Below are 23,738 nucleotides of genomic sequence, written 5' to 3'. Positions count from 1 at the left end.
TTCGTGTTTGACGTTTCACCCTAGCGCATTCTGTAGGCTTCGTTGCACATAACAGTTATAGTATTTTGTGCAACCTGGCCACTAGATGACGATTATGTCAAAAAACACTTTGTATTTGGAAAGAAATTGTTTCAACTGTTACATCTGTTAAACTGTGGATTAAGTAACTACTACAACCAGAGTTCGATGAACCCGCTCCTTTGTATCCGTTGTCCATGGTCATTGCACGGAAAGGCAATCTGAGCCATTGTCCTTACAAGTGCTTCCTACTATTCTGTCGGTGACGGTTGTTGCCGGAACAAATAAACAAACAAACGCACCTCGTCGAAGCTTCCGTCTGTTTCATCCTCGATCCATTCGAGGAATCGAAGACAAAGGAAACAACCCGATGATAAACGATCCTAGGAATGGCGACGATGGCGGACCGAGTCGGCACGGGGATCTGTCAATCCTTGGAATCAAATCGGTTTGTTTGGATGAGCAATCAAGCACATAATGGGAAGGCTCGCATTAAGGTGGCACGTATAGAAAAAAGGGTGACAGAAATCGAAGCCCACTTGGATGGGATACCTCACCTGTCCTAGGGCCGGATAAGCCACTCTGCGGCGCTGTTTGTTTCCGCTTTCTGAGGGCCATCAATGTAAGCTGTCGAGTGACAATCGAAAGTGTGATGCCTTGGTACTAGTAATACTAGTAGGCGTTGACTAGCGGTTGTTCACTCCGAGTGAGGTGTTCTGTGAATGATTGAGTGATGCTTGCGTTCTGAAAAGTTGGGCTACTGTGATTGGAGGAGTGATTTAGAACAAAGCCAAAAAAAAAATGGTTTTTCGAGGAAAACGTTCTTAGCTCCGAAAGCACACCCTCAGCAATTTGGTAACTTTGTTTCGGTGGGGAAATGGGAATTCTTGGAACGCCGTTGAACATGCGATGCGTTTTTGGGGCGTTTGTTTTTTACGCGACACCGTAGGCAATTTTGAAGGAATCTTTGCATGTGACGCAAATCTCTGTTTTCCCATACCTGCTGGGAAGCGGTTTCAAAATTTCCACGAACCAGAACCCTGAACAGGAACGAATAACTCGCACATACCCGTGCATGCCATTTTTTGATATCATACCATAATCAGGTATTTTTCAGCAGTCAAAGTATCATTAAGATTGTCCAAAACAAATAGAAATACCACACTGAGGTACTCGAAAGTTATTGAGGACTGCTTGAAATATTGATTATTTAAATTATTTCAATTCTATACGAAAATTCATCATGTAATCTTATTTGCGGCCCTACATGAGAGGGTCTCATTCAGGTAGTAATTGTATTGAAGATTATCTTGAAAAGCTTACCTTGGTATTCAGCGCAACTTTCTTCTCCTCAGGACGTTACGTTGGCATGAATGATTTTGAACGTTGTTAGCCCGAATCGGCACCAAGGTTAGATCATTATATTTAAAATAGAATGATATTTTAAATTTTCGTAAAAGAGAAGCCATTCAAGATTAGTGATAGCTCGTAAATTAGTTTTCTTACTTTCGTAAAGATCCGTTGGCGTAGCTAGATAATTTTCTCTGAGCGTGACGGGAAGGTGGATTTGCAACAAATCCGTATAAAATATACAGTTGTGTTCAGAATAATAGTAGTGAAAGCCGATTTTCATACAAAATGCTCAACTTTGGCATGCTGTTACTTTGTTTCCATATGAGCAATCGGCATGAAATTTTGTCAGTGAACTACAAATATGCTCAATTTCATTATCACAAAATTTAAAAATTTTCACACTACCGGCTAAAAATTTAAGCACCAGGTGAAATCGCTCAAAATAATAGTAGTTTTAATAATTTCAATATCTGCTGTATTTTGAGTTTTTGAATTTTTCTTTACTCATTGTTTCAACCATTTCCACCCAAGCTTCAAATGTATAAACAATACAATTTTTTACAAAATTGTTGCTGAACAAAAATTTACAAAAGAAAAACTACTATTATTTTGAGCGATTTCACCTGGTGCTTAAATTTTTAGCCGGTAGTGTGAAAATTTTCAAATTTTGTGATAATGAAATTGAGCATATTTGTAGTTCACTGCCAAAATTTCATGCCGATTGCTCATATGGAAACAAAGTTACAGCATGCCAAAGTTGAGCATTTTGTATGAAAATCGGCTTTCACTACTATTATTCTGAACACAACTGTATGTATATGAGGCTCTGCATGCTATAAAACGTTTGACTTTTACTGTGCGCCCTGTTTTCAAGTTGCCCGGGAGAGAGAGCGAGACAGCACCAAAACAAGGCGCACAGTAAAAGTCAAAAGAACAAAAGAATTTATGGCACGTACAGAGGCTCATAGAGTTGGAATGCATAGTGCATGGCTACCTCGATGGACCCTTGAATCAAAAGTTGTAAAACACAAAACAGTTTCACTGATGTTGTGTTCTATAACTCGATGGTGTCTTCAATATCGAGTTAAAGAGAGTGGACTGTTTCAACAAAAGTATTCAATAATAAATTTCAATTTTAACGTACAAAATTGTATGAAATGTTCATGAGGTGATACTACTATACAAAAATGCTTCAAGAAATTCTCCAAAGGTTTATTCCTTAAGATTAATTGATGATTTTTTAGGGAATTCTCTGAAACCAACAAGAATTTCTTCAGAAATTTCAATTACGAATCTCACAATTTATTTCTGTATGAATCGTAAAATCGTTTTATTTCCTATTGATCTATTTTATTCGATTCTAAAGTTTCCAATGCCCTCCTGATCTTAATCCACAAAACTAGATTTTATCACATTGGTGATGGAGTAGACAGCATGATGTTTATGTGATATAGATTGATCCGAACCGTATCGCAGTCAGCCTGTACAAATCAGCAAATTTTAAGCGTTGGTAGTGACAGCGTTTAAGGTTTAAGCGTTATTATTAAGTATTTGAAACGAGAAAACAAATTGACCCTTTCCTCTGAAGTAGCCCTACTTTCATTAAAAATAAGTACAGTCAGCTCTCTTACTCGACATTTCGTATCTCGTCAATTGGAACAAACTCACCAAATCTAATCTAAGGTAAAATATTTCGTTTGTCACGCGATTGGTCATCGCCAGTTATGATTTTTTTAAACAAATAAGTATGAGTGATCCTGAAAAATTAGATTTCCTAAAAACTTTTTATACAATAATTTCTCGCCAAAAACATCGTTCCGATTACTTTTAGAACTTTTGATTGCGCAACTTTTTGTCAACTGTTTTATCTCTTAGATTTTCTTCGAAAAAAATGGCTATTTTTTGCCGATATAGGGTAAATGATGGTTTCGGCACCCTGAGGGTATTTTCGGCAGCACTAACTTATCGTCCTTGTTAAAATTTATCTACGGAACAAGAGTTACCTCCAATGTACTCAATATATTCCTTGAACTATAATCTTCCATGCAAACCTCATCTTTCACAAAAATATAATATAATATGGGTTTTATCATTGAATGAAATAAATGCTTACGAAATTATTGTCATTTGTGAGCTGCCGAATAAAACAACACAAGAACAGCTTAAGAAAACTCATCACTTTGAAATGTCCAATTCTCCGCTCCAATACCAATTTGTCACAAAAGCTGCGCACCGATCACTCATGCACTATTAAACTTTTGATTTGTCTATAAAGCACTCGAAAAAACTGAATTTTTATGCTTCAAATTGTAGTGACCGTTATTTTCTTAGTGCGTTTTTCTCGTTTTCCTATTTAAATTATAAATTCTTTTCACAACTGTTACTAACTGAATAAGATACGTTTTTTACACAAAGCAAAGCAAGTTAATTCCGCACAAAATTAATAAACAAACTGATTCAATTTTGCCCTTCATTGTTCAGCCTACTATGACCTCCTAAACATATAAAAACATCACTCATTTGAAATCATCATTCGCTTGGCGCCATTTCTTGTCTATGGGCACGTCAAGAAGCTTTCTCTAGCGCTCGAAAGGCTTTTTATCAATCAACCCATAAAACCTTTAGAGGAATTGTCACTAATGTTGGGCTCCTCAATCCGTTCTAAACAATTTGATTACACGTGTTAAGCTGTGCTTCCAAGAAATCATTATTCTTTTTTTTTCCTCTAACAACCTTGCTAATTCATTGATTACACAACTGATCGTTTTTCTATAGAAAAATACATACAAGTACACATTTTTAGATTTTGCTCACAATTAAATAAATAAAACAAACTACTTTTTACTTTTTAAAGTAGATCATTTTGAACGCTTCATCATTGTTTCTTTCCTTTTGGACAAAACACTTTGTTAGACATGTCCTCTAAAAAAACTTTTTGTCATTATTAATTTATCCTCTCAAAGGACTTCCTAACTAATTTATCATATCATTGACATTTTTTCATCTTCGGAAAATTCATATTACTCTAACTTAGATTCGCAAAGGGCTTTTTTTCTGGAGATTAATTTTGTATAAACTACCCTCTCAGGGAACTCATTCTTCTCAGGAGATTCATTCTTTGTAATTGTATAATCTATCTTCTCAGGTAATTCACTCAAATTATTTTTCAAATTAACTTAGCTTCTCACGGGACCTTTATTTTGCTTACCCTCTCAGGGGACTTTTTTCTTTTTGCTTATCCTCTCAGGAGACTCACTTATTTTAATACATCGTCTCAGACAACTTTTATTCTTATATTCTCAGGGAACTCTTTCAACTCTTTCCCTCTTAGGAGACTCACTCTGTGTAGTTATATAACTTTTGTCTTTTTGCTTGATTTGCCCTTTCAGGGGACTCTTTTTGTTGCTTACCCTCTCAGGGGACATTTCTCGTTTTACCTAACTTACCCTCTCAGGGGACATTTTTGACTACCCTCTCAGGGGACTTTTGTCTTTCTGCTAAACTTACCCTCTCAGGGGACTTTTCTATGCTTACCCTCTCAGGGGACTTTTCTATGCTTACCCTCTCAGGGGACTTTTTTTTTGCTTAACTTACCCTATCAGAGGAATTTTTTTTATTACCTTCTCAGGGGACATTCTCTTTTTACTTAACTTACCCTCTCAGGGGACTTTTTTGATTACCCTCTCAGAGGACTTTTCCCTTTTTGCTTAATTTCCCCTCTCAGGGGACATTTTTTTGACTACCCTCTCAGGGGACTTTTGTCTTTTTGCTTAACTTATCCTCTCAGGGGACTTTTCTGTGCTTACCCTCTCAGGGGACTTTTTTGTTGCTTACCCTCTTAGGGGACTTTTCTCTTTTCGCTTAAATTACCCTCTCAGGGGACTGTTTTTTGATTACCCTTCCAGGGGACTTTTTTTTATTACCCTTCCAGGGGACTTTTCTCTTTTTGATTTAATTACTCTCTCAGGGGACTTTTCTCTTTTTACTTACCCTCTCAGGGGACTCATTTTTTACTTACCCTCTCGAGGGACTCACATATTTCAATATATCATCTCAGGGAATTAACTTATACTCTCAGGGAACTCTTTCTACTTTAATTTACTTTCTCAGGGGACTCACTCGTTCAAGGGAATTCATTCTGTGTAATTATATAATCTATCTTCTCATGTATTTCGCTCAAATTGTTTTTTTTTTTCATTTTCACTCTTTTTACATAACTTAACTTTTTTTGCTTACCCTCTCTGTATTTTAATATATCCTCTCAGGAAACTCCCGGGACTCTTTTTTTCATATTTTCAGTTATCCTCTCAAGGGATGACTAAAGTTGTAAATTTTGTCACTTCACAAGATCATTTCTAACTTGCCTTCGATACCACAGGCTATATTGCAACTCCTCACATAACCTCACCTTTAAAATTCACTCATAACTTTTCCATTCTGCAATATCCTTGAAGTATACATAATACTTTTCATTACTTTCAAAAACAAAATAGGAAACGGTCGACTTGTTGCAGTTAGAATTTTTCTAAATTTTTTACATTGTTCTTAGCACAATGTTTAATTTATGCTGAAAAATGCACTTGTGTTCAATTAAGTAAACATAATCATCAAGAACTACATTTTATGTTACTTCTCACATTTTTGTTTTTTTTTTGTGCTCACAAGATTATTCTTTAGATGCTCTTCGATTTGAAGCTTTATATTTTTAACATTTATCAGATTAAAATATAACTTGCAGGGTGCTCGATTGAATTAAGTTCAATTTCTCAGGGAAAACGCCGTTTCAAGTTTTCTTATGAAATCGTGTTTTTTATCTTTTTTCTTTATAGCTCAAACATTTTCTTGTCGATCTTTAAGCAATATTTTCCTAAGTGAATTTTCTTTGAAATGATTTTGTTGGTTACACATGACGGATTTTTTAAAACGGTTAAATCCTTGCATTTCCCTTTATTTTATGATCAAACATTCTCAGTCATCTATTACTTATGTAAAAATAATATTATTTTTTATTCAATAAAATAAACTATGGCAGCTTCTTCTTCCTCTTGGCATTAACATCCTCACTTAGACAGAGCCTGCTTCTCAGCTTAGTGTTCTCATTAGCACTTCCACAGTTATTAACTAATAGCTTTCTTTGCCAAAGTTGCCATTTTCGCATTCGTATATCGTGTGTCAGGTACGATTATACTGTATGCCCAGGGAAGTCAAGGAAATTCCCATTACGAAAACATCCTGGACCGACCGGGAATCGAACTCAGACATCTTCAGCATGATTTTGCTTTGTAGCCGCGGACTCTTAACCACTCGGCTAACGAAGGCCCCAGTATGGCAGCTGTATACCATAAATGTCATCCAAGTTATCTGGGAATCAAGTAATGACATTTGCGTATTATATTGGGTGATTTTTTTTGCTAGAATTCTTGACGAATTACAAAGAGAATGAATTTGTATTTTTAAAAACACAAATGAAACTTATGTGCCGCGAAATGAGACAAAATCACAAATTATTAAAATCAATACAAATCTGTTAAAAACACGAAATTTGTGAAAATCGTGATTATTTGGAACGACATTACATCTGTAAATTGGAGATGAACCAGCCGTGGGCTGAAAATCTCCCTAATAGAGATAATAATAATAAAAATACATCTGTTAAACAGTTTTATGCTAGGCCCCCCCCCCTAGGCCCCCTCCAGAAAAAAATCTTAGCTACGCCAATGGATGCCAGAGATTTTATGATGAACTCCGGGCTGCCCGCGGAACGATTGGGAGCATTTTCTTGATTGCCGAAACCAGGCATCTTGATGCAAAACTGCAGCTAGGCCGTCATTGAAATTTGTACACGTCGTTAATGATTATTGCTAAATTATGTCCTAATTTTGAATTGAAGAAAATCATTTCGTATTGCACTGACGCTTCTGAAAAAGTATCAGCATCTTTTCAGCATATCAGCGAATATAGTGATACTTTTCCGGATCATTGGGGTCATGCACAAATTACGTCACGCTCTTAGGGGGGGAAGGGGTCAAGCCAAGCGTGACAAGTCTTACAAAAATTTTTGAGGGCTCATACAAAAAACGTGACAAAGGGGGGGGAGGGGGTCAAAAAATTTCAAATTTAGCGTGACATAATTTGTGTACCATCCCATTATGAACTATGAGGACTGAGTTTTATCACTTGGAAACTGCGAGCTGCAATGTCAACATGGCTGCCAAAACGAATGACGGACTACAGCCTTAATGATCTTTATTCTGGGATGGTTGGGAGCTGGGAGGGAGAAACCAATACAAAATTTCTGTACGTCATAGTGAGCCGGGATTCCGCTGTCACGAACTGTCACTGTGAGCCCAGATTTCAAACATTGGACTAACATGGAAAAAGCGCGTAACTGATTAAAACACATTTTCGCATTTCATCAAAAGTGACAAAAATTAAATGAAAATCAATTCATGCACATAATGCAAGTAATGTCACGTGAGCACCTTTCAACTGATTGAATATAAAGTATTGAAAAACGCATGGTTTTACTTTTTCCAATGAAAATTAATATTTAGTGCATAGAAAACTGTGGCCCTTTTTCCATGTTTGTCAGAAAAGATCGAAAATACATAACAAAAGAAAACTAGCGATTTTTCCCAAGCCTGCCTTGATTGTTGTTGGCAAGCTGGAGTTATCTTGCAGTTCAAACAAACTTTGTTCTATATTTCGTGAGTAGTATCGGTGCCTCCCTCCCAGGTTGGGAGCAAACTGAATATTTTTCAGTGTTGAGTGATTCCAAGCAACAGCACCAAAATTTGGTAAATTTTTTAATTCATTTTTTTCTATTGAGCTGAAACTTTGCACAGTTTTCCAGTTCCATCTAAATCGTCATTTTCCGATATCAAATCTTCAAGTTGAGTCACGACTAACTTTTCAAAAGGGTGTATGTGAAAATGGTTCAAAAATATTCAAAAAGCTGCACAGCAAAAACGGTTCGTTCGATTGTTAGACAACTAAAGAAACAAAGTTAGACAACTAAATAAAGATTCCAAAAAAAATTCACACAGTAAAAAATATTTTTTTTTTTGCATTAAAAAACATAATTTTTGACACAAAAACTCAAATATCTCAAAACCCTATCGGAATACCAACGTAATTTTTTGAGGGAAAACGGTCCATTATATTAGCTATCTACCATAAAAATTTGGTGATGGTAAACCAATAAAGTTATGACATTTCAAACATGTCACAATTTTCACATTTAGTAGAAAAAACATTTTTTTTTTTCGGTGTAAATTATTACGGGAACCGCAGTTTGTTGCTGATTTTATTGTTAAGGGCCTTGCGTGAATTAAACAAGTCGTTTTCATGTATTCTTTAGTAATATGTATATTATATGTATAAATATTATGTATATGTATAAATATTATATGTATATGTATATATGTATAAATTAAAATGAATTAACAAATTACACGAAAATACATTTTTTTTACCAGGATATTTTTTTTTAGAGTATGATCGATGAGTTTCTAAATGTTATATATAAACTTTAAAAGTTTTGGATTTGGGTATGCGTTATGAGATCATGAAAACATTTTATTAATACTTATTTATTTATTTATTGTTATTCAATTTTTTTACAATATCGAACACTTTTGCATCATTATCAGTACAGTTCGAGTATAGTTTTGCTTTAATTTTATTTTCTGACAATGGAATGAAACAATGAAATTTTTGGATTCCTTGGATCGTTTTCGCGTTATTATATTGCTCGCTGAGCTCTGATGCCGTTAATTCGTACTCTTCAGTAGTAGTAAAACAAAATGATAATTTTGTTAAATCTTCTTCTTTTCTGCGATTCGCCCAATCAAATAGTTCTTTTGCAGTTTTAATTGGATGCTCACGTTCTTTGGCTAAACTTGCTCTTGTGGCCATGCGCTTTATGGTTCCTCCAATAGCATCACAAGGACCTTTGCCATGTGACGTAGCAAAGAAATGCCATTCTGCATCAATTCCGTACTTTGATTTAAATTGACATAGGCTCGAAAAATTCTTACGGTTTTTGTACTGCGATGCTGCTCCATCAGACATGAAATATATCTTTCTGATTTCTTTATCCTTATCAACGCGTAAAAAGTTAATCATTTTGGCAATGAACAAATTCACAGATACTGAGTCGTGTCTTAAATCTTCGGAAATTACAATAAAACTAAAATGTTCAATTTGCGTACTTCCATTGAAATAAATAACGAATGGATGAATTGTAGCTTGTTGTACGTTCCAGTGATGGGACTGCACTTCATCTTGCAATACAAAGCTATAGTTTTTAGAAAAATCACAAATGACTAAAAATTCACCATCTTGTAATGTATTTTTCGTATTTTTTAAAAAGCGGGATTGCTCTGTTTTTATAAAGTCGTGAGGAATTAAACTTTCTAATTTCAAGCAAAAAAATGACACAAACTCATCTACAGGTTTTACAATAGTTTCTAGGTCACACCTATCCGTGGTCACCCATTGCTCAAATGATAACTGATCAATATAATTTTCTTCAAACTCAGCGAATAAAGTATTTTCCAATGATGAAGAATCTGGACAATCCGAACAAGATCGTAGATAGCAATTTGATGTTGTATTTTCACACAAAAGACTACCAGTTAACATTTTAATATCCTTTGATAAATTGATTCTTTTCAAACTATGTAAGATTAGGTTAATATTTCCGTGTGTTGTGCACACACAAACATTATGTGTTCCTGAATTGGATAGAAGCTTGCATTGCCTTGGACGAAGGCTTGCAAATGAGGAAAAACCTACCTTAATATTTTCGTTAATTTCCTTGAAGCGTGTATACGCTTCTTTCAAAGTAGTCATCATTAATCGTTTTTGGATTGCTTGACGCTTTCCATCTTTTTTTACAGATACATAATCTTTTTGGCCAGGCATAGCTCTACTTACTTCATCGTCTTCAAAATATTGAATTATTTTTTCTTTTGTCTCATCTGTTAATGAAGTACTCGACCTAGCATTTTTGGTTGCAAGACAGTTATTTTTGAATTGTTTTGCCTCTTTTGCTGTATTTCAATTGGTTTTGAACTCATCAATGGCGTCTTGAATAGACCACGATCGTGGCAGCATCGACAAAATCAATAATTTTTCTTTCCTTGTCGTGGCTAGATTCGAGAACCTTTCCTTCATATTCATAATTACCTCATCGTAGTCTGTATTTTCCACATCCTCAGGTCCTAATTTGAAGAGGTTTCTTCGTACAGCTTCGTTGATTTCACGGTATTTTTTCTCGGGATAATTGACGTAACCCATCTTCGTCCATTTAATCGGAGTCACTTTTATTCCAGCTATCCCTTCGTTGAAGCGTTCGATGTTGACCTTCTGGATGCACTCATCTTCTGATTGATTTGTTGAAACAGATGTCGCTGATGGTACCGTGGCAAGACTATCTGCACTTGGTACTTCTGGTAACTCCTTAGTTGTTGTCGGTGCATCTAGTAATTCCACAGTTGTTGTTGTTTTCGAACTTCCTGCAACCTGATCCACCGATGATGTACAGATTGCCCGTTTGTCAACGTTTAAACGGCAGGACGTACAAATGCGTAAATTTGTATTCAATGTAGACATTGGAGCATAACCAGCCGCTTTCAGTTTATCTATGGTGCTTTCGGTGAGATTTCGTAGCTCTTTCGAACACTTTTTTTCTGCAAACGGCCTGCAACAGTTGAGAAAGCGACTACTCATGTTGCTCGTTAGATTTTAATAAACAAAATCACTTTTAAGTTTTTACTGACTAGTTTGGTGTCGTTTGCTTGACTGAAGAAAAATTTTACAATTAAATCTTTTATAACCATAGTGGTAGTATATTTTTAGCTTTTTCGTGAGTATGTTCATGGTATGTACCTATCATGTTTTTGATGTTGTAGAAGTTACTCGCTTTCTCCCAAATATGATTAACAAAGTATATTCTCTACCAAGGCGGGTCTATACCCAGGTGTAATCAGATTTTAACTTTGTGGAGAAAACCAGCGCCGAGAAAACCGACCTGCTTTATGTATACTAGATCACCTGGGTATTGACCCGCCTTGTTCTCTACGAGGTAAGCTTTTTGCAGGTAAACTAGTCGTATACCTGTATAGAAAACTTTTTTTGTAGCTTTTGTCTTCAATATTAGATTTCTTATAGGTTTCTTTTATCAAAAGGTTTCAACACTATTGAGAGAATTTTTCTTCAGTTACGTACAATAAAAAATATGACACTATCAAGACTTTAGATCCCAACACTGGATCGCGTCTAACTTTCTAATAGATGCTATAATAGTTATGAATAATTAAATAAAATATCATGAAAACAACTTGTTTACCTCATGTGGTACCCTTAACAAAAAATTCAGCAACAAACTGCGGTCCTAAAAAAATTAACAATGAAAAAAAAAATTTCACTAAGTGTCAAATTTGTGAAATATTTGAAATGTCATAACTTTTTTGTTTATTGGCTTACCATCACCAAATTTTTATGGTAGATAGCTAATATAATGGACCGTTTTCCCTCAAAAAATTACGTTGGTATTCCGATAGGGTTTTGAGAAATTTGAGTTTTTGTGTCAAAAATTATGTTTTTTAATGCAAAAAAAAAATTTTTTTTACCGTGTGTATTTTTTTTTGGAATCTTTATTTAGTTGTCTAACTTTGTTTCTTTAGTTGTCTAACAATCGAACGAACCGTTTTTGCTGTGCAGCTTTTTGAATATTTTTGAACCATTTTCACATACACCCTTTTGAAAAGTTAGTCGTGACTCAACTTGAAGATTTGATATCGGAAAATGACGATTTAGATGGAACTGAAAAACTGTGCAAAGTTTCAGATATTTTTGAAATGGTCGATCAGAATCGACTTGCATGCCTCCGTGGAATCCCTCTGTTGTAGATGACTTCTAAATAATCTGGTTGCTAACATTCCAGATTTCCATCCGTATCTTAATATCGAGTTGTTTTTCTTGATTACCTCGATGGTACTTGGATTCAAACAGTTGCTTTGACTTTGTGTTCTAGTCAGTAGCGCAACCAGGATTTGGCTCTAGGGGGGGTTTTGTGAACCTGAAGATAATGTGCTTTTTGGAAAGCAACACGGATGTAAAAAAATTCTAACAGAAAAACTAAAAAAATTGCTGGATTAACATTAAAGAAAAACCATAACAACATATGCAAAATTGAGCTTTTCTCGTCCACCCTGCACATCAAATTTTTTTTGGTGAAATCAGCAATATTTTGCTGAAATTTTCCAAGCTGATTTGTTCAGAAAATCAAATTGCTGAGTTGCAGTAGAAACCTGCTGATTACTTAGCGTTCTGATCTAAAGAACAGGAAATCTGTTCTCTGAAAATGTTAGATCGACAAATTTCAGCAAAAAATAGTATTTTGGTGTGTTGGCATACATTTTCATATTAATTTACAACGCTACTAAAACCAAATCTGTTGTGCCTGGTGGAATTTTACAGAAGTTTCTCGAAATACGTTCGGATTCCAATAAAAATTTCGTTTGCAATATTCTAATACGTTTAAATCTACATTTTTCGAAGTTTGCTCGAAAGTTTATCCAGGCTACATTTGGATGCACGCACATAATTGGCGTGATAGCGTTCAATCACTATTCGTCTGTTATGTTCCTTACATATGTTTATCAGACGAATCAGTTCGATTATTAGTCAGCATTGCAGATATTGAAACATTTTTAGATTGTAAACGAAAATTTGTGGTTTTACAGCATAGCAATGGAACTACGATCTCCCTTTATCTTTCCTGACATTTTTATTTTTGATCATTCAAATCCAGGGTTGGGAAAAATCTTGAAATTCACTCTACAGTAGCCAAGCAAAGCCAATCACAGTCAGCGAAGCCAGTGAAACTCATACCCATCGCTTCTGTAGGAAAAAAGCCTTGAAAATAGCAAAACACCCGTTGCTAAGGGAAACCCAGAATTACTGTAGAAAAATGTTCTATTTCCCGCTGCATTTCCCGCATTTAGAGCCTTCAATGACACTCATGATTTAGAAAATTCGTGCACACAACATAGGGTACTTGATGAGATTCACATTTTTGAACTACTGTACTGGAGAGCCACGTGATTTTCGCGAAAATTCAAGCCTACTACTATTACCATTCCCAGCACTGTTCAAAACTATGGAATTGCTTCTCCGTAAATTCGCTTACTCTCTGAAGGTGATAAAATTCGGCCTAATGTTGAGGAAGCTTGAAAATTTTTCATAACATCTAATTTTGAATCGATCAGCTTTTCAAACGGTCTCGATATGCACACGTATCAGCATGTTTGTTTGACAAACTTCTCTTAAAAAAACCCTGAAAAATCGAAACCATAAAAGAGGTTTTCATATTAGAAAGCCACAACTTAGAATAACATTATTGTTAATACACTTACTCTCCAGTTTTTGTGCATTTTAGTGTTGAATTTCAACAATATATTTGATAATTCTTAAAAAACAATTCTGCTCTGAGGGGGGTTTTGACCCTCAAAACCCCCCCTTGGTTGCGCCACTGGTTCTAGTTAAACCGAATTAACTGTTTCAACAACCGTTCATCATCTTATTTCTATTTCGCTGGGCGCATCACGATTGCTTAGATCTGGTCCAATAATAACTATAACAGTCGCTTGATAACTCTTAACTTGGTAAAAATATGTTCAAATACCAAAATTTAATGAAAAACATAGTGTTTTGTATTTACTGAAGAAAATGTTCCACCGTATTGCTTCAATATAAACAAAAACAAACTTTTCCGTCAGATTGCATATGTTGTCAGGGCATAGACCTTCCCGAAATTTAAAACATTTAATGGACTTTAGTCCAACGCCCTCTCTTCAGTCGCATTCCTCTCAATTCACGTGATAAAAGACTTTACGAGTCCTAAGAAATGTCCAAATTCCTCGAAAGTCATCCAAATTTCACGGTCATTCACGTGGTACGTGCTATTCGCCATCGTACAACAGGCGATGCCTTTCCCGGAAACAGAAAGAAAAATGCAAATTATTTCCTAATTTCCCCGGTCTGAACTCGGACTAACATCCAAACAAATTAATCACTCACGCTTTCAACCATTCGAGTGAATTGAACTGTTAGAAAACCATTGAAAGTTCTCATCTGCTCTCGCAATCTCAAAGACCACCACACTGTGGAGTGTAAAGTAGCAAATGTCATTAATTAGCCTAATCTCGCCCGTTTCCTTCGTTCGCTCAAACTATCCTTTCTATTCGTTTCTTCTTCCAGGGACGAAACACGGAGCCATCGTAGTGTGCTAGGCTCCAGTAATTAAATTTGAACCCATCGCCTACTTTGGGGGTGACAATCCGTCGGCGACGACACGAAATGAGTCAAAACCGACCTCCGACACTGTCATCGACGTACAAACACAGAAATATTCGAAGAGGAAGTGTCACCGCCACCGAGAAAGTTGCTGCCGTCATAGCAACGGACCCTGTCGTCATTTGTCTTCATCAACCGGGTTTAACGCTGACCTGGCAAAGTTACGATACGATGCTCACGACTTCTCATCATCACCGGTCACCAGTCCTGATGATGCTGACTGAGATAATGATTACCATGATGCAGCTGGACATGAGAGTGTGTAAATAGTTATCCTCACCCCCATACAAAACGAAGAAAACAAACAATGTGATACTGACTACAAGTCAACAAACATCCAAAAAACACGAATGGTTAAACCAGAGATTAGGCCTTTGCATCCCTAGCTCCGTACTGTCTTTAACTGCCGAATAAACCAACCGAAGATATCCATAACACTCACTGCTCATCCCCCTCAGAGGACATAAATCACGCTGTCACAGCCCTGTCGTAAAATTCAAAACCAAAACTCGAACCCTGCAAACTAAAGAAACTCAACTGATCAAAGCACGCTAAGCAATCGTAACCAAAGCAACTGAAACGAGTCGAAGCAACCCGGTGGAACGCTGTGAACGACAACCCAGCCTGCTAGTTGGAATTTCCGTTGGCCAACATCTGCCGCCAGAGCAGGGGGACTATGATCCATCTGTATCCACTCGAGGAGCATCCGCATTTTTGTTCGTTTTACTGGGGAGGCTTCAACGGGAACAGCACCAGCGCTAGCAGCAGTATCAGCGCGGCCGCCAGCACCAACTACGATGGGACGCTGCGAAGTGGGGTGAGTATGCTGTAAAAATCAGGGATGCCACGGGTTGGAAGAGATGTCTATTTCTTAAATTCGGTGTAACTTGTTTCAAGCGTCTATCGATTTATCAAACGGATTTCAACACAAACAATGCAAAGATTCTATCTAATTTAATTCAGAAATTCAATCGACGATTATTTCAGGATATCAGAAATATTTGATCTCGAAAGATTCTTGCAGTAATGTTTACGAGCCTTACTCTAAATATTCCTCACAGGAATCAATCAGGAATTCCCTCAATAATTTTTTAATCTCCTTTAGTAGTTTTTTAAAGTTTTTTTCAATGAATTCATCCAAAAGTTCGAAGACAGATTATTACACAATTTATCTTAAGAACACACGAGTTGTCTGAAATGCTTTACAATTTCTCAAGGCTCTCCTAAGGATTGTCCTGGATATAAACAGTGTATCTTTGAGTGAAATTTCTCATAGAAATCGTAGAATTTTTTACAAAGAATTTTTCATAAATCTTTCAAGTTTGCTTGAAAAATTTGTTCAAAAATATTTCAGAAGAGAAGCTGAGCTCCTTTAAAGCTTGAAAAGCTTCCTCTCAGAAGCTTGGAAGGCTTCCTCTCAGAAGCTTGAAAAGCTGCCTCTCAGAAGCTTGAAAAACTTCCTCTCAGAAGCTTGAAAAACTTCCTCTCACAAGCTTGAAAAACTTCCTCTCAGAAGCTTGAAAAGCTTCCTCTCAGAAGCTTGAAAAGCTTCCTCTCAGAAGCTTGAAAAGCTTCCTCTCAGAAGCTTGAAAAGCTTCCTCTCAAAAGCTTGAAAAGCTTCCTCTCAGAAACTTGAAAAACTTCCTATCAGAAATTTGAAAAGCTTCCTCTCAGAAGCTTGAAAAGTTTCCTCTCAGATGCTTGAAAACTTCCTCTCAGAAGCTTAAAAAGCTTCCTCCCATAAGCTTGAAAATCTTCCTCCCAGAAGCTTGAAAAGCTTCCTCTCAGAAGCTTGAAAAGCTTCCTCTCAGGAGCTTGAAAAGCTTCCTCTCAGAAGCTAGAACAGCTTCCTCTCAGAAGCTTGAAAAGCTTCCTCTCAGAAGCTTGAAAAGCATCTTCTCAGAAATTTTAAAAGCTTCCTCTCAGAAACTTGAAAAGCTTCCTCTCAGAGGCTTGAAAACTTCTCTATGAAGAATGAAAAGCTATGTCTCAGAAGCTTGGCAAGCTTTCTCTCAGAAAATTGAAAAGCTTCCTTTATAAAGAACGAAAAGCTTTCTTTCAGAAACTTTAAAATTTTCCCTTCTGCAATTACGAAAGCTTCCTCTCAGAAGCTTGAAAAGCTTCCTCTCAGAAGCTTGAAAAGTTATGTCTCAGAAGCTTGGAAAGCTGCATCTCTGTAGCTTGGAAAGCTTCCTCTCAGAACCTTGAAAAACTTTCTCTCAGAAGCTTGAAAATCATCCCCTCAGAAGCTTAAAAGTTTTCCATCAGAAGTTTAAAAAGCTTCCTGCCAGAAATTTGAAAAACTTCCTCTCAGAAGCGTTTCAGTTCCAAACAGAAGCTTGAAAAGCTTCCTCTCAGAAGCTTGAAAAGCTTCCCCTCAGAAGTTTGAAAATCTTCCTCTCAGAAGCTTGAAAATGTCCTCTCAGAAGCTTGAAAAGCTTCCTTTTAGCTTGAAAAGCTTTCTCTCAGAAGCTTGAAAAGTTTCCTTCAGAAGCTTGAAAAGCTTTCTCTCAAAAGCATCAAAAGATTCTTCCCATAAGCTTCATAAGTTTCTACACATAAACTTGAAAAGCTTTTCTCAGAAGCTTGAAGAGGTTCCTCTCAGAAGCTTGAAGAGCATTCTCTCAAAGGCGCGAAAACTCTCCCACAGAAGCTTGAAAAGCCTCCTCTCAGAACCTCGAAAAGCTTCCTTTCATAAGCTTGAAAAGCTTCCTCTCAGAAGCTTGAAAAGCTTCCCCTAAGAAGCTTTAAGAGCTTTCACTCAGAAGCTTGAAAACTCTCTCACAGAAGCTTGGAAAGCCTCCTCTCAAAACCTCGAAAAGTTTTCTCTCAGAAGCTTGGAAAACTTCCTCTCAGAAGCTTGAAAAGCTTTCTCTCAGAAGCTTGAAAAGCTTCCTCTCAGAAGCTTAGAAAGCTTCCTCTAAGAAGCTTGAAAAGTTTCCTCTCAAAAGGTTGAAAAGCTTTCTCTCAAAAGCTTGAAGAGATCCCTTTAGAAGCTTGAAAACCTTCCTTTCAAAGGTATGAAAAGTCTACTCTCAGAACCTTGAAATGCTCTCTAACAGAATCTTGAAAAGCTTCCTCTCAGAAGCTTAAAGCTTTGAATAACTCATTTTAAGAAGCTTGAAAAGCATTATATCAGAAGCTTGAAAATCTTCCTCACAGAATTTTGAAAAGCTTCCTCTCAGAAGCTGGAAAAGCTCCCTCTCAGAAGCTTGGTGAGCTTCCTGTCAGAAGCTTGAAAAGCTTTCCCTCAGAAGCTTGAAAATCATCCCCTCAGAAGCTTGAAAGTTTTCCATCAGAAGTTTAAAAGTTTTCCATCAGAAGTTTAAAAGTTTTCCATCAGAAGTTTAAAAAGCTTCCTGCCAGAAATTTGAAACACTTCCTCTCAGAAGCGTTTCAGTTCCAAACAGAAGCTTGAAAAGCTTCCTCTCAGAAGCTTGAAAAGCTTCCCCTCAGAAGTTTGAAAATCTTCCTCTCAAAAGCTTGAAAATGTCCTCTCAGAAGCTTGGAAAGCTTCCTTTTAGCTTGAAAAGCTTTCTCTCAGAAGCTTGAAAAGTTTCCTTCAGAAGCTTGAAAAGCTTTCTCTCAAAAGCATCAAAAGATTCTTCCCATAAGCTTCATAAGTTTCTACACATAAGCTTGAAAAACTTTTTCTCAGAAAATTGAAGAGGTTCCTCTCAGAAGCTTGAAAATCTTCCTCTTAGAAGCTTGAAAAGCTTCCTCTCAGAAGCTTCAAAATCTTGAAAAGCGTCCCCTCAGAAGCTTGAAAAGCTTACTTAATGAAGCTTGCAAAGCTTGAAAAGCTTCCTCTCAGAAGCTTGAAAAGCTTCTTCCCAGAAGCTTGAAAAGCGTCCCCTCAGAAGCTTGAAAAGCTTCCTCTCAGAAGCTTGAAGAGCATCCCCTCAGAAGCTTGAAAAGCTTTCTCTCACAAGCTTGAAAAGCTTTCTCTCAGAAGCTTGAAAAGCTTGCCCTCAGAAGCTTAAAAAACTTCCTCTCAAAAACTTTAAAAGCGTCCCCTCAGAAGCATGTAAAGCTTTCACTCAGAAGCTTAAAAAGAAGTTTAAAAATCTTTCTCTCAGAAGTTTAAAATTTTTTCTCTCAGAAGCTTGAAATGCTGCCTCTCAGAAGCTTGAAAAGCTTTCTCTTAGAAGCTTGGAAAGCTTCCTCTCCGAAGTTTGGAAAGCTTCCTCCCAGAAGCTTGAAAAACTTCCTCCCAGAAGCTTAAAAACTTCCTCTCAGAAGCTTGAAAAACTTCCTCTCACAAGCTTGAAAAGCTTCCTCTCAGAAGCTTGAAAAGCTTTCTCTCAGAAGCTTGAAAAGCTTGCCCTCAGAAGCTTAAAAAACTTCCTCTCAGAAGCTTTAAAAGCGTCCCCTCAGAAGCTTGTAAAGCTTTCACTCAGAAGCTTAAAAAGAAGTTTAAAAATCTTTCTCTCAGAAGTTTAAAAATTTTTCTCTCAGAAGCTTGAAAAGCTGCCTCTCAGAAGCTTGAAAAGCTTTCTCTTAGAAGCTTGGAAAGCTTCCTCTCCGAAGTTAGGAAAGCTTCCTCTCCGAAGTTTGGAAAGCTTCCTCTCAGAAGCTTGGAAAGCTTCCTCTCAGGAGCTTGAAAAACTTCCTCTCAGGAGCTTTAAAAGCGTCCCCTCAGAAGCTTGTAAAGCTTTCACTCAGAAGCTTAAAAAGAAGTTTAAAAATCTTTCTCTCAGAAGTTTAAAAATTTTTCTCTCAGAAGCTTGAAAAGCTGCCTCTCAGAAGCTTGAAAATCTTTCTCTTAGAAGCTTGAAAAGCTTCCTCTCAGAAGCTTGAAAAGCTTCCTCTCAGAAGCTTGAAAAGCTTCCCCTCAGAAGGTTGAAAAGCTTTCTCTCAAAAGCTTGAAGAGATCCCTTTTAGAAGCTTGAAAACCTTCCTTTCAAAGGTATGAAAAGTCTACTCTCAGAACCTTGAAATGCTCTCTAACAGAATCTTGAAAAGCTTCCTTTCAGAAGCTTGAAAAGCTTCCTCTCAGAAGCTTGAAAAGCTTTCTCTCAGAAGCTTGAAAAGCTTGCCCTCAGAAGCTTAAAAAACTTCCTCTCAGAAGCTTTAAAAGCGTCCCCTCAGAAGCTTGCAAAGCTTTCACTCAGAAGCTTAAAAAGAAGTTTAAAAATCTTTATATCAGAAGTTTTAAATTTTTTCTCTCAGAAGCTTGAAAAGCTGCCTCTCAGAAGCTTGAAAAGCTTTCTCTTAGAAGCTTGGACAGCTTTCTCTCAGAAGCTTGAAAAGTTTCCTCTCAGAAGCTTGAAAAGCTTCCTCTCAGAAGCTTGAAAAACTTCCTCTCAGAAGCTTGAAAAACTCTCCTCTCAGAAGCTTGAAAAGCTTCCCCTCAGAAGCTTAAAAACTTTCTCTCAGAAGCTTGAAAAACTTCCTCTCAGAAGCTTGAAAAACTTCCTCTCACAAGCTTGAAAAGCTTCCTCTCCGAAGTTTGGAAAGCTTCCTCTCCGAAGTTTGGAAAGCTTCCTCTCAGAAGCTTGGAAAGCTTCCTCTCAGGAGCTTGAAAAACTTCCTCTCGGGAGCTTTAAAAGCGTCCCCTCAGAAGCTTGTAAAGCTTTCACTCAGAAGCTTAAAAAGAAGTTTAAAAATCTTTCTCTCAGAAGTTTAAAAATTTTTCTCTCAGAAGCTTGAAAAGCTGCCTCTCAGAAGCTTGAAAAACTTCCTCTCAGAAGCTTGAAAAACTTCCTCTCACAAGCTTGAAAAACTTCCTCTCACAAGCTTGAAAAGCTTCCTCTCAGAAGCTTGAAAAGCTTCCTCTCAGAAGCTTGAAAAGCTTCCTCTCAGAAGCTTGAAAAGCTTCCTCTCAAAAGCTTGAAAAGCTTCCTCTCAGAAACTTGAAAAACTTCCTATCAGAAATTTGAAAAGCTTCCTCTCAGAAGCTTGAAAAGTTTCCTCTCAGATGCTTGAAAACTTCCTCTCAGAAGCTTAAAAAGCTTCCTCCCATAAGCTTGAAAATCTTCCTCCCAGAAGCTTGAAAAGCTTCCTCTCAGAAGCTTGAAAAGCTTCCTCTCAGGAGCTTGAAAAGCTTCCTCTCAGAAGCTAGAACAGCTTCCTCTCAGAAGCTTGAAAAGCTTCCTCTCAGAAGCTTGAAAAGCATCTTCTCAGAAATTTTAAAAGCTTCCTCTCAGAAACTTGAAAAGCTTCCTCTCAGAGGCTTGAAAACTTCTCTATGAAGAATGAAAAGCTATGTCTCAGAAGCTTGGCAAGCTTTCTCTCAGAAAATTGAAAAGCTTCCTTTATAAAGAACGAAAAGCTTTCTTTCAGAAACTTTAAAATTTTCCCTTCTGCAATTACGAAAGCTTCCTCTCAGAAGCTTGAAAAGCTTCCTCTCAGAAGCTTGAAAAGTTATGTCTCAGAAGCTTGGAAAGCTGCATCTCTGTAGCTTGGAAAGCTTCCTCTCAGAACCTTGAAAAACTTTCTCTCAGAAGCTTGAAAATCATCCCCTCAGAAGCTTAAAAGTTTTCCATCAGAAGTTTAAAAAGCTTCCTGCCAGAAATTTGAAAAACTTCCTCTCAGAAGCGTTTCAGTTCCAAACAGAAGCTTGAAAAGCTTCCTCTCAGAAGCTTGAAAAGCTTCCCCTCAGAAGTTTGAAAATCTTCCTCTCAGAAGCTTGAAAATGTCCTCTCAGAAGCTTGAAAAGCTTCCTTTTAGCTTGAAAAGCTTTCTCTCAGAAGCTTGAAAAGTTTCCTTCAGAAGCTTGAAAAGCTTTCTCTCAAAAGCATCAAAAGATTCTTCCCATAAGCTTCATAAGTTTCTACACATAAACTTGAAAAGCTTTTTCTCAGAAGCTTGAAGAGGTTCCTCTCAGAAGCTTGAAAAGCTTCCTCTTAGAAGCTTGAAAAGCTTCGTCTCAGAAGCTTGAAGAGCATTCTCTCAAAGGCGCGAAAACTCTCCCACAGAAGCTTGAAAAGCCTCCTCTCAGAACCTCGAAAAGCTTCCTTTCATAAGCTTGAAAAGCTTCCTCTCAGAAGCTTGAAAAGCTTCCCCTAAGAAGCTTTAAGAGCTTTCACTCAGAAGCTTGAAAACTCTCTCACAGAAGCTTGGAAAGCCTCCTCTCAAAACCTCGAAAAGTTTTCTCTCAGAAGCTTGGAAAACTTCCTCTCAGAAGCTTGAAAAGCTTTCTCTCAGAAGCTTGAAAAGCTTCCTCTCAGAAGCTTAGAAAGCTTCCTCTAAGAAGCTTGAAAAGTTTCCTCTCAAAAGGTTGAAAAGCTTTCTCTCAAAAGCTTGAAGAGATCCCTTTAGAAGCTTGAAAACCTTCCTTTCAAAGGTATGAAAAGTCTACTCTCAGAACCTTGAAATGCTCTCTAACAGAATCTTGAAAAGCTTCCTCTCAGAAGCTTAAAGCTTTGAATAACTCATTTTAAGAAGCTTGAAAAGCATTATATCAGAAGCTTGAAAATCTTCCTCACAGAATTTTGAAAAGCTTCCTCTCAGAAGCTGGAAAAGCTCCCTCTCAGAAGCTTGGTGAGCTTCCTGTCAGAAGCTTGAAAAGCTTTCCCTCAGAAGCTTGAAAATCATCCCCTCAGAAGCTTGAAAGTTTTCCATCAGAAGTTTAAAAGTTTTCCATCAGAAGTTTAAAAGTTTTCCATCAGAAGTTTAAAAAGCTTCCTGCCAGAAATTTGAAACACTTCCTCTCAGAAGCGTTTCAGTTCCAAACAGAAGCTTGAAAAGCTTCCTCTCAGAAGCTTGAAAAGCTTCCCCTCAGAAGTTTGAAAATCTTCCTCTCAAAAGCTTGAAAATGTCCTCTCAGAAGCTTGGAAAGCTTCCTTTTAGCTTGAAAAGCTTTCTCTCAGAAGCTTGAAAAGTTTCCTTCAGAAGCTTGAAAAGCTTTCTCTCAAAAGCATCAAAAGATTCTTCCCATAAGCTTCATAAGTTTCTACACATAAGCTTGAAAAACTTTTTCTCAGAAAATTGAAGAGGTTCCGCTCAGAAGCTTGAAAATCTTCCTCTTAGAAGCTTGAAAAGCTTCCTCTCAGAAGCTTCAAAATCTTGAAAAGCGTCCCCTCAGAAGCTTGAAAAGCTTACTTAATGAAGCTTGCAAAGCTTGAAAAGCTTCCTCTCAGAAGCTTGAAAAGCTTCTTCCCAGAAGCTTGAAAAGCGTCCCCTCAGAAGCTTGAAAAGCTTCCTCTCAGAAGCTTGAAGAGCATCCCCTCAGAAGCTTGAAAAGCTTTCTCTCACAAGCTTGAAAAGCTTTCTCTCAGAAGCTTGAAAAGCTTGCCCTCAGAAGCTTAAAAAACTTCCTCTCAAAAACTTTAAAAGCGTCCCCTCAGAAGCATGTAAAGCTTTCACTCAGAAGCTTAAAAAGAAGTTTAAAAATCTTTCTCTCAGAAGTTTAAAATTTTTTCTCTCAGAAGCTTGAAATGCTGCCTCTCAGAAGCTTGAAAAGCTTTCTCTTAGAAGCTTGGAAAGCTTCCTCTCCGAAGTTTGGAAAGCTTCCTCCCAGAAGCTTGAAAAACTTCCTCCCAGAAGCTTAAAAACTTCCTCTCAGAAGCTTGAAAAACTTCCTCTCACAAGCTTGAAAAGCTTCCTCTCAGAAGCTTGAAAAGCTTTCTCTCAGAAGCTTGAAAAGCTTGCCCTCAGAAGCTTAAAAAACTTCCTCTCAGAAGCTTTAAAAGCGTCCCCTCAGAAGCTTGTAAAGCTTTCACTCAGAAGCTTAAAAGAAGTTTAAAAATCTTTCTCTCAGAAGTTTAAAAATTTTTCTCTCAGAAGCTTGAAAAGCTGCCTCTCAGAAGCTTGAAAAGCTTTCTCTTAGAAGCTTGGAAAGCTTCCTCTCCGAAGTTAGGAAAGCTTCCTCTCCGAAGTTTGGAAAGCTTCCTCTCAGAAGCTTGGAAAGCTTCCTCTCAGGAGCTTGAAAAACTTCCTCTCAGGAGCTTTAAAAGCGTCCCCTCAGAAGCTTGTAAAGCTTTCACTCAGAAGCTTAAAAAGAAGTTTAAAAATCTTTCTCTCAGAAGTTTAAAAAATTTTCTCTCAGAAGCTTGAAA

At 37.1% G+C, this 23,738-nt stretch overlaps 1 protein-coding gene across 1 annotated transcript in view; it reads left to right on the top strand.

Annotated features, from left to right (window-relative positions):
• LOC5564251 (probable G-protein coupled receptor B0563.6) overlaps positions 1-23,738 on the top strand; it is a 309,960-nt gene that overhangs the window by 134,444 nt on the left and 151,778 nt on the right. Inside the window, exon 2 of the mRNA XM_021838944.1 lies at positions 14,641-15,553. Coding sequence (XP_021694636.1) covers positions 15,413-15,553 — 141 coding nt within the window. The 5' untranslated portion in view covers positions 14,641-15,412. The remainder of the gene's footprint in view (positions 1-14,640; positions 15,554-23,738) is intronic.

The sequence above is a fragment of the Aedes aegypti genome, chromosome 1 (assembly GCF_002204515.2).
Source record: "Aedes aegypti strain LVP_AGWG chromosome 1, AaegL5.0 Primary Assembly, whole genome shotgun sequence".
Classification (NCBI taxonomy): domain Eukaryota; kingdom Metazoa; phylum Arthropoda; class Insecta; order Diptera; family Culicidae; genus Aedes; species Aedes aegypti.
Note: the sequence above shows the minus strand (reverse complement) of the source record. Positions and strands in the feature narration are given on the sequence as shown.